This window comes from Cystoisospora suis (genome assembly GCF_002600585.1).
Source record: "Cystoisospora suis strain Wien I chromosome Unknown contig_284, whole genome shotgun sequence".
Lineage (NCBI taxonomy): Eukaryota > Apicomplexa > Conoidasida > Eucoccidiorida > Sarcocystidae > Cystoisospora > Cystoisospora suis.
Genome location: NW_027153086.1, coordinates 30,664 through 41,824, shown reverse-complemented (window position 1 = coordinate 41,824; position 11,161 = coordinate 30,664). Strand labels below are relative to the sequence as shown.

Genomic DNA, 11,161 nt, shown 5'->3' with positions numbered 1-11,161 from the left:
TTCAAAAGCAGCAGCTGTTCCAAGTGCATGAACTCGTACAGGGCACGGAGCACCGAGTTCCTGGCCGTGCGCAGCAGTGTTTCAAAATAATTTGGCCAGCACGGCTGGTCCTCTCACTCTGAACTCGTAAAACACAGCACCTTCATTCATGGGCATTGCCTATCGCATTAAATATCGGTCTGGGAAGCGTGGAGATTCGTCTATTGGAAATACAGAAACCGAGTCATGGAGAGAACCGCCTTCAGATGTTACTCCAGTGGCCGGCTGACTACCCAGTGCAGTCCGATCTGCAGAACAATTAGACACCGCGTTCAGTGTGAACCCTCTCAGTGGGGGGGCGCCTACAAAGCAGCCGTCCCTTCCAGGCACTTGTCCTCTCGAAGCAGGTGATGACCAGAGCCTGGGTTGTCATTCCTGGCGCCTCAGGCAACGATTGCCTGCGAAGGGCGACGCCCGCTGATTCCTGCTTCGTTACTGGCACCTGATTTGCTGCTCCGGCCACTGCGTACTCAATGTGTGTCTGTGTCACAATGGGGACGCATGTCTTGTGCCTGCGACCTAGCCGAGACAGCGAATGTATCAGAGCTGAAAGGCCGTCTTTCGGTCAGGACTGCAGGGAGGCTTCTCCAGCCGATACGTGACTGCACACAGCGGTGAGTCCTTCGGAGAGCAGCTAGACGTATACCCGGGCTACGACAACTGCATTTTGATCTCCTCTGACTGTTCCAGAAAGATCTACGGCGTGTTGAGTTCCTGCGCGAGAAAACCAAGAAAAACTTTACGGGGTAGGATAGCCGACTGCTTCAATGTAGCTCTCGAAAGCCGTGCGGAAACCGAGCTTCCCCACGCACGAGGAGATTGCGGAGTGCTCTGATCGTTTGTGCAGACAGGCTTTCAACATTGTAAGCCTGCAGTATCGAGACGACGCAGCAGGTCGCGATCTCAAAGCCCGCCACGAATACTCCCAAGTAAGATCCTGTGTCGCGTGAAAGGATTGCCCGCTCCTCACTGCGGCCCTTCAACCTTTTTCTCCAATGAGGCAACATAACTGTTCTCTGAAATTGTAACAGTTACCTTCTGCGCAGACTACCTAGGGCATCGCTTACGTGCGGTAGTTACCCAGTCGCTGGGTTGCTGGCCCACGCAATCCCAGTGGTAGTTGAATACGGGACCGTGCTCTTCTACGCGACATACAAGCTTTTTCCGGCGCCGCTATCACAGACAGAGCAAACGCCCGGCGGTTATTACCCGTTCGGGAACTTTATGTTGTGCACGCGCACACGCCGCGCGGCCGACCCAGCCTAGCGCACGCCAGCAGACAGATCTGCTGTTCCCAACAGAAGGGTCCACGAGCGGGCCGTTTCCGTTCGCGCCAGGCTAGGGACGCGGAGTGATCGGCGGGTCCATCGGAAAACAGTTGTCACGATTTGCCGGGCGAGTGTAGCGGAAATCATGCACGGGCTCCATAATGTCTCGCTAGGTGCCGTCTCAGCAATCCGAGCAGGCGGTCTTCGCCAGGAGATCAGGTTTGACGTGCTAGTATCCGCTGTCGTTTTTTTACAGTACAGGAGTGACTTGCGGGGATACCTTGTGGCGCTGCGTTCGGGATTTTGTAATAACCCCATCACTGGTGCGCTCCTAATATTGGATTCCCGAAACTGGGCGGTATCTTACTTTCTTCAATGGAGGGTGCCTGACCGTGGAGACGGATAGCGGCTGGGACATCGCTAAGTGCAGATCCGAGTTTCCTGAGGCACCGCGCTTTCCCCAGGAAATGGGTGCTGAATGCTGTCATCTCGCAGGGTCCACCTCACACCGGCGTCCTGCTGCGGCACGACGAGAAGTCGTTCACAGTTGTTCTTGACAGCTCCACAAACTTCGCATGAGCCGCCGTGCCTGCTGTCTGGTTGTTGCGTGCAGGCGAACCTCTCTTAAAGATGACGAAGCCGGAGAAACCCGCTTCGCCCGTTTGACCACTAACAAGCAGCTCCTCGAGGTTGGGCTTCAGCGAGCGTGCATGTGTGACGGGCACTCTGAAGCTGCCAGTCATCTGGGTGCCAACATACGCAAGTATAAACTGGGCGGTCACATCGCATGGCTGTTTGTGTCTCGCATTTTGTCCGCAGGGCAAATCCTTGTCCAATTTTGTTAGGAACTGCACCTGGAGGGCTGGAAATGAGAGTAACTTCCATACACACACCGAAAAGTCTGTAACAAAGACTACCACACGTCCTATGTCCCGTACTGTTTTCTCCAGTAACCTAGGGGGTTACTGGAGAAGTTTGCGTCACGCCTGTCACCTAAAGAAAGAGCGCGGGGCTCCCCTGTGGCTCACTTGCCCGATGGCACAACGACTTCGTGATCCTCAGCTAGTCAGAAAATTCTGTGGTCTTGGGACAACTGTAGAGCACCAGCGTCGGAAAGTGAACCATCGCAGATATGTACGACATGCGTGAGTATGATACCAACCCGATTTAATACTGTACACCAGATTTATATTGTCGGGCAAAAAAAATATTGTCCCTACTTGTGAGATCACAAACAAGGGGGCGGACACGCGGATACGTAAGGATGCTTGCGTACGCTCGCAGGTTCAAGATTTGCTGTCTTTCCTCGGGGGTGTGGCTGAAAAAGCATTCGATGATCGAGAAGAACCCATGTCCTCCAGCAGCCCAAATCCCACGCACACAGCAGTGCGTGGGGTAGTGAACGTCACGTAATCTGTCCCATCTGCCAGCTCCTGCCCTTCAACTTGCAGGAACCAACATTTCTAACGCCGGCCACCTCTGCTTCTGACGCGCGACGTACTGCGCCTGTTGCCACCGCGTCAACACCGGCATGGGACACGTGGGCAACGCCCCGTTTCCCTGACATATACATGTAGAAGATTGCGTTGCTCCGAACCGTCTGTGCATCAGTAAACAGGGCCTCAGTAGTCACTCAGCAAGCGCCTTGCTTGGGCTGTAGACGCAGTGGTTTAAACACTGCTCCTCCAGTCCACTGGGCACTCCCAATTTCTTCCCTAGTAAACTTGCTTGGCCTGTACTCGGAGACCAAGCCCACGCGGCGGGGCCGGCCCTGCCACTCCGGAGGTAACAGCAACGGCCTGCTTCTTCAAGACACTCCGGGTGTGTCCTAAGCAGCCCAGCCGCATACGGAGATTAAGTCAGACTCGTCCTTCCTCGCCTACTCAGTTTGTACCGAGAAGTTACTTCTTGTAGCAACTGCGCGGAGGCGTAGCCTTCCGCCCAATCTACCGGAGCCGCCAAGCGGAATCGGAACAGGACTACCACTTCAGGATGCATAGACTTCTGGGACTGCAGTCACTCAGGTATCTAGCCCTCAAACCTTTGACTAACTGATTTGAACTGTATCACGCGATAGCCACTCCACCTAGCAAGAAGCTGTCTTATCTCCTCAAACGAGATCCAGTCAGATGGGGCCTGGCCTTTCCTTGCGGTTAACACTTCCCGTGCGCATCCCTCATTGCTCGATTGGTTTTCCCTCACATCGCATTCCAGAGGCATGCTGCCGGTGGGTTTCACATCACTCGGGCAGATGTTGTCTGCGATGCTTTCCTTACTCCAGTCTACGTTTCCGAACTCCCGCTCTTCCGTTTTTTCCTTGGACTGGTCCCCGGCCTTTTTGCACCGTGCCGTGCTCTCGTCTCGCTCATTCTTTCTTTCATGCTCACTTCTCCCCTGGATAAGCAGCATCTCCCCAGCCAGACTGGTTGAAGGCTCACGACTGATCCTCTTTACAGTGTCAGCAACAGCCCTCCCTTGGCTTCTGCAGTCGCCAGCCTCCGTCGTCCAGGGAACCATATACTGGAGGCATGTGCTCTTGGTGTTGCTTTGGTCGTGCGAGCACTCTTTGCTTGAGACTGTATCGCCTTGGTTACTCTCAGGTCCTTTTATTTCTTGCCCTTCCTGTTTGTCTCTTCCCTCCTCTGCTTTGCTCTTGCTGTAGTCAGTCTCTGTGTCCACGCCTTGTCGCTCTCCTTCGACAGCCTGGTTCTCCATGGTGTTATCTTTTTCGCCTCTCCATGGTCGTAGGGGTCGCTCCCTCCACCCAAAGATGAGGGCGTAGTGGTTTTGAAGATGCAGTACGAGCACACTCCGCTCCTCTTCAATAGCCGAGGTCAGGGCTAGCCACTGCCTGGCCGTTTCTCCCTTTCTCATTTGCTTTCCCACTCTCACGATCCACCTGCTCCGCGTTCCTTTTCCGCCCATCAGAGAGATTCCCTGCACTCCGCCTCCGCATGCGCTGCAAACCCAGGAAGCTCTAAGGCGGCTGCTGGGCAGCACCAGCTGACCTGGCGACTTGGCCACTCCGGAAGATTCCCCCTCTGTTTTGTCTTCCGGTGCCACTGTCCCGTCCGCGCCTTTGTCCACTTTCCTACGCCGCTCTCCTCTCCCGTGCCGCTCCTGTCCCACGCAAGATCCTCCCGAATTCCTCTCAAGCGCAGCCTCCACGGACCACGGTTCAGCAGACTTGACAGAACTGGAAGACTGGATTTCCGTGAACCCCCGGTTCCTTTTGTCTTTTTCTCCGTCTTTCTCGTGTTGTCCTGCTCCTTCTCTAGTCTCTGTGTGTTCACCCGCTCGGTCTTTTTCTCTATGTGCATCTGGTGAGCTCGTGGCCTGTCGGCTCTTGCCCTCTTCTGCCTTCCCCCGTGTCCCACTCTTGTCGACATGTTCGCCTGCGTGCTGCACTTCATCGCCCTGCGCCTCTCTAGTGCCGTCTCCCAATTTAGCCCCTCCTACCGGCCCGTTCGAGAAGCACCGATGTCTTCTCCGTTCTAGGTCTATGACAGCCTCAATCAGTTGCCTGTTCCCGACGTGTCGCGTGCTTGGTCTGGCTAAGGCCAGCCGCCGAACTGCTTGGGTTCTCTGCATGAGAGAATCCAGCGCTCTTCCCACTTTCCCATCAGCGAACAGCGGGTGAACTCGCAGCGAAATGCGTTTGTCGCGCAGCTGCTTCTCGCCTCCGGGAGTCTCCTCTTGCTCTTCAAAACACCACAGTGGATCCGCTCCTCCTGCCTCTTCTTCCGCTTCGCGTGCCGCCTTCGGTCGTCTCCTTCTCACTGATTCGTTTCCCTCGGTGCTTTTCTTTATCCTCTTGTTCTTCTTCTTCGGCCCCCCCAGCGGAACAAAAAAGCTACACGTTTTCGAACTCTGAGCTGCGTCACCCTCCTGCTGCTCTTCGGGTCCGACCGCTGTCTCTCTTGCCTCCGTCTCTGAATTTGGAGACGAGAAGGTCTGCGCAAAGCCATGCCTGCAAACCCCCAAGCGACATGTAGCTTCTCCAGGAATAAAGTCGCCACCACTGTTGCCCTGAAACGACACTGCAACGCGGCCAGCTCTGCACGAGGCAGCACGATTGTCAGGAGAGAATGTCGGGAGAAGAGGAAAAGAGTACGAAAAGGCGGAACAGAGTGTGGAGGAGTGAGGCAGTAAGGGAAAGAGGAAAGAAGGCGAGATGGAGAACAAAACCGGAGACGGCGCGGAACGGAGTTCAGAGGGCACCCGGCTTTCATGCTTCTCCCTCCCTGTCTTTGCCTGTGTCCTAACAGACTTGGCCGACCTCCGTGCGCGCCGTACATCTGGGCCCCTTTGCTCAATTGCCAAGGCCTTCGTCAGTCCTGCGTCGCATCTTTGACCAATGTGTGCCCTCTTTCCAGTTTCTTCCCTCGCACCTTCTAGATAACTTCTCCTCTCGCCTGACCTACCGGATGCCCATTTGCAGTGGCTTTTTCTGCTCTTCGCGCTATTTTCCAAAGGCTTTTTTCGACCAGAGCTTTTTTCTTCACCACAGACATTGGTCTCTACCCCGCTGGCACCAGTCGCGTAGCGGCTATAAGGGCAGACAGGGCGACTCATCGAACGGCCGTGATACTGTCTTTCCACACTCTTGTTCGAAGCTTCTCCTTCCGGTGCAGTCGTACTTCTCTCCTCGTGTCTCTGCTCAAGACCCTTCTCTTGGCGCCCCCCTCTCGTCCGTCTTTGGAGCAGCGCCTCGAGACATTCTGCGTGCTTCTCCAGACGTTTATATGTTCTCAAGTGGCTCTCCCCGATAGATATGCTCTTTGGCTCTCGTGGGGGGTCCCCTTCACTTTCAAGGAGATGGTTGCTGGACGCTTTTTGTCCCCCTCCGTTCACGTTTGGCGCTTCCGCGGGGGACTGGCTCTTGAGATACAACGGGTGTACAACGCTAGCGCAGGCTGGAATATACTCCTTGGTATGCGGCGCGCTTTCCCGTGGGAGTCCCCCATCCTCTTCGCCCTTCTCAGCTTCATCAAAGGACAGCTTTCTTCGACTTTGATATTGTGAGGTACCAAGTGAATCGGCTTCCTTGTCACTCCCATCGTGGCAGTGTAGACTTTCGACAAACCCTCCATCAATGTTGAACTTTTGTAGACCGTCTATGACCTCATTGTGATCCCGCTGCGATTCCGATGGGGTGTGCTTTACCAGAGATTCCCCCTTCACCTTTATCAGAGATGCTAGTCGCGCTCGGATGCAGACGGCATTACCTTGGTTCGTCATTTTTATCAGGACACCACCTGTGAACTTGCCGCACTCACATTTTGCCTTTTCTCCAGTTGCTGTCTTTTCTTTCTGAACAGAGGTTAAGCCGACACATTCAGCACCGCCGTTCGGTGCATAGATATCTTTAGTCGTTCCCTCCAGATAGCTCTGATCACTGCGGATGGTACAGTCTCCATCCTCCCTTGTCCCGTAGTCGTCCTCAGGCACAAGGTTTGCCAGGAGTCGTCCTCGCTTTTTCGCAGTCGGTCCTGTCCCTGTATTAGAAGGAAGATTTTCGTGTGTCGGAGAAGAGTTCGGGGACGCCACCCCAGCTGCCGCAGGTAGATCCTCTCTTGATTTCAAGTCAACTGTCTCGTCCCTGCAACCGCTGCCGATGCCGCGAGAGCGCAGAAAGCAGACCGCTTCGGGTGATGCTTTATAAGGGGCGAGAGTCCGCACAATAATCTCTCTCAGCAGTGAAAGACTGGATTGTTGTTTTCGGTTGATCCTTTGCGGCGGTGGCACTGCGAGCGATTTCTGGTCCAAGACCTCGTTCGCGGGAGTGCCTCTGGTTTCTGAATCTGGTTTGGCGTCCAAGGAGTGAATGCAAGTGAGTTGTGCAACAAGGTCTTCTGATGCTTGGCTGTCGGGGCAAGCATCGCCTGCCGACAACTGGACTCTAGCCTTTGCTTCCCGGTCAGAAACTTGTGTCTCTACATCCTCCGCAACTCCCGTGTCTCCGTTTCTGTCTCTTCCCCCCCGTTCTCCATCTGCGGCCAAGAGGCCCTGAAAAACTCCTCGCGGGGTCGCCCAGCCCCGTGGTTCTGATTCTGCCAGTCTTCCGAAGATCCCAACTGGATTCCTGTCGCAGTCCCTCCCTTCCTTCTCTCCCTGTCTTCCGGTCTTCACGTCGTCTAGCCCTTCTCCCTTGTCTTGCCCTTTTTCATCGCCCTCTATTCGCTTTTTGTGGACCCCGCATTCGTCTTGCTTTCTGGCTGTCTCATCTGCAAGGTGCTTTGTTCTCCCAGTGCCGTTTCTTGGTTCCTCTCTTGACTGTTGCCTCCTGTCCTCTTCACTTTTGTTCTTATGCTGTCCCTTCTGTCCCGCGGAATCCTGCTCCTGTTTGAGACCACTTAGCCCATCGTCCGTCCGTTTCCTCCGGTTGCCGCATCTTTCTCTGCTCTCTCGACTCCTTTGCGCCCCTTCCTTCTTTAACACCGCCCCTTCACTTCCTGCCTCCCCTTGACATTCGTGGGGTCTTGGGTCCCGGAGTTTTCGCGCTTCATCACTCTTCAGCTGCCCCTCCGCTTCCAGTAAACTGTCCACTATTTCCTCTTCCACGCTCAGGAGCTCTTCAGCTGCCGAGGTCCTCGTACTCTCCTCCGCAGCCTCTGTTGGGCTGAGAAGCAGAAAAAGCAAAGCTTCTCTGGATGCATCCCGCATAGAGACTGCGTTGACGTACAGATGAAAGAGGCCATCTTCAACGTCGCAAGCTTCCTCAGGTGACACTGCGTGAGGAAAAGCACAGGGATCGAAAACAAGTGAATTCGGGCCGGGCGAGTCAACCGCCGTAGGTCCCAGCCCTCCACGACAAAGATATCCAACATCGCGGACTTCCGGAGGGACACCGACTGGACGCAGACCTCCAGGCGCCCGGGACTCACAAGGAAGAGTGGCCTGCTGGCAAAGGAGCGACGATTCATGGACCATGCTGGCGCCAGAGGGCAGACTGTATGTGTGAACCTGGCGTCTGTCATGTGAAGCCTGGTGTGTGCTCACAGCTCGAAGATGCATTTGACAACTAGATCTCTGGGAGAGACTGGACTCTCCGTCATCGACGTGGGCAAACGATGCCGGCCAGCCGGAAACTGCCCCGCAGCCGTCTCGGGTAGTTTGATATCCCGGTGCCCCGTCATAAGTGGAATCAGATCGTCGAGTTTCGAGCGGAGGTTCCTGGGTTTCAGGTACGCCCGAGCCGGACCGCGGGCGGCGACAAAAATGCCCCGCGTCGCTAGCCTCGCTGAAGTGATTCTGACAGTGTGGCACAGGACAGAACGGTTTAAGAACTGCACCTTCAGCTGCATTGCTAACGAAAGACGAAAGGATGCCTTCGCCTTGCGAATCAGGGGCGGACCTGCGAGCCGGAAAGTTATGTAAAGCATTCCATACACCTGCTACTGCTGCCGCTGCGCAACACGGAGAGGGCTGGTGAACCCATCCGGACAAAGCGAGAAGAGAAAATCCGCAGTGTTCTGACAGAAGTAGTTTCCGCTGTCCTTCCAGTTGTGCCATAGCTTCGAAGGACCGATGAGACATATGCACCTGCTACTAACGGATTCGCGAGCTCCTTTCGCCTACCACCTCCGTTGTCTGTGCTCAGCGCGCTTTCGCTGATGTCCACTCTGGACCTCATGCCTCCTGGGGGAGTGGAAATTTTGGATGGGAAAGAATGGAGACCAGGATAGACAGTCTCGCAGGATGACCAGAAAGGAAAAGCGTGAAAAAACCTAGTAATACACAGGGGGCGAGGACTTTTTCACGAGATGGAGACGAGGAAGAGACAGGGGAAATGTCGGAACGGAACCGAGACAAAATGTGTGATATACATACTACCGAGTGGCGCACACTGCGAACAACATTACTCACGGGAATGGCTGCGGCGGCGACGCGCCTACCCGATTTTCAGATGGTGCAGTCAGGTCACATACAAAAGGAAAAAGAGCTGCAGAAGAAAATAGAAAGAGCCAACAGGAAGCGAGCAAAACACGGAAAAGAGAAAGACGGAAGCTGGATGTTGCACTCGTCTTGAGAAACCTCTATACACCCTTTAGCTCGCTGACGCTCGGTTTTTGCCAGTTATTCATCGAAGTCGGGGGAAGAGCCTCAAGCATTTGATGACCTTCGGTGGACTGTCTGTCCGTGTGTTGCTACAAGAAAGGAATGTGGAGGTGCTTGGCCCCGGGCTTTGCTCCCATGTGCAGTTGACAAAAGGCGCTTCTCTTTGTACACACGACGGCTGCGATGTTGTGATTCACGTACCGGCTCTGTGTTTGCTTTCCGTGGCACGAATCCTGTCCTTGCTCTAACTGTACTGCCAGCAGCGGACACGTTGTCTTCAAGCTATTTTGCTTCCCCCCATTGCTGGGCTGTTTCATCGTCGGTTGGCCACTTCGAGCAGATCAGCATCTAAAAAAACTTCGAAGAGCCTTGACGCTAAACTCAGTTTTGTACGGGGATTTCAAGACAGACGCCTTCGGAAGCCACCTTTGTGAAGCAATCGGGCCACCTGATGGGAAATCCACATGCTTCCTTCTTCGTTACTTCGACTTCCTTTCTTCTTCTCTGGCGTGCACTGTGTCACAACGTCGGTCACAGGACGGCAAGGGGCTTCAACCGGAGCCGGCAACCGGCGCTTGGTGCTTTGTGTCGTATAGCGCATACGTCAGGAAGGCTATGACTGAGACTCACTTGACGCTAGAGGAGGCTGGATAAAGCCTCCGGACCACCCAGCTTCGCGCTTTCTTATCCGCCTTCGCATTAAAAACCTTCAGAGTGAGGCCTGATTCAAGTTTGCACCATCGACTGGTCCGCACTACTGGATTACAATACCAGAATGTCCAGAACGAGTCGGAGACTGCCCCAACATGACAAGAAAAAGTCAAACTCTAGCGGTGGCTGCGTTCTCGCTCTACAAAGCAGCGCCGCCTGAAGTGTGCTTCTGCTCCTGCGTCATCGTTCGGCGATTCTTGACTCGGAGGCGAAGAGTACAAGAACTGGAATTGACAAACGAAGAGACAATGGCCTCATGGACCACAAAACAAGGAGTGACGAAGGGCAAACGGAAAACCAAGGAAGGAAGGCAAGTTCCGGAGACCCCGAGTGGGCAATCCAGACCGCCTGTTTCAGGTTAGCCACTATGGATCCCCGCGTACCCCTTGCTTATAGATCCGGTAGTACGAGGAATACGTCGGAATTGATTCAGCCGGGAAACGGCAGCAGCCGGGTGTCAACGCGGACTTCGCCGATAATGACCCTGAGCTGTCGAAGCCACATCCCTCGCAAACAGGAGACAAATAAGAAGTTCCGATCCTTAAGACGCAACCCGACAGAAGTGACGCAGGGGCCCTTGCTGAGATGCGGGTGCGATGGGCGAAGAGACTCTTGCCGTGACAAGCGAAGAATCCTTCGTGCACAAGACAATTTCAAATGCGCCGGAGCCGGAAGCAAACAGGCCGCAACCCCCAGCAGAGAAAAAAAAAATCCAGCTGCGGTCCACTCGCCGCATTACGGATATAAAACTAGGCGTGTCCACAGCACTCAAAAACACGCCGACGGAAGACAACCTCCCTGTGCCCAGACATGCCGACTGCCTGAATCTCTTCACAAGACATTCGACTGCGTGCCCAACACATGCGACCGACCGTTCCACCGTCCAACATCGACCACTACGGTCAGGCTGAAACCCCTGCAGTTCGGTTTACTCTTCGGCATCAGACGTACCCGGGAGGGCACGGCGGTCGAATCAGGAGAGCGTCGAAAGCCTGAAGTGCCATGCTCGTATCCCCTACACAGCTTACGTCGCGTATATACCCGGAGCTGCGATCCATCGGAAGTGTGACGACCTTCGAACG

General features: G+C 54.7%; 1 protein-coding gene across 1 annotated transcript; it reads right to left on the bottom strand.

The window, feature by feature from the left end:
• Window positions 1-2,137: 2,137 nt before the first annotated feature.
• Window positions 2,138-10,911, bottom strand: CSUI_000730 (uncharacterized protein). Its single transcript, XM_068060961.1, has one exon. It carries the CDS (start codon window positions 8,844-8,846, stop codon window positions 3,336-3,338), a length of 5,511 nt encoding a protein of 1,836 aa, XP_067927065.1. The 5' UTR covers window positions 8,847-10,911; the 3' UTR covers window positions 2,138-3,335.
• Between the last annotated feature and the right edge of the window lie 250 nt (window positions 10,912-11,161).

What these genes read in the sequence shown, in the direction of transcription:
- CSUI_000730 (XM_068060961.1), bottom strand. Translation starts at nt 8,846, where the DNA reads ATGTCTCATCGGTCCTTCGAAGCTATGGCACAACTGGAAGGACAGCGG.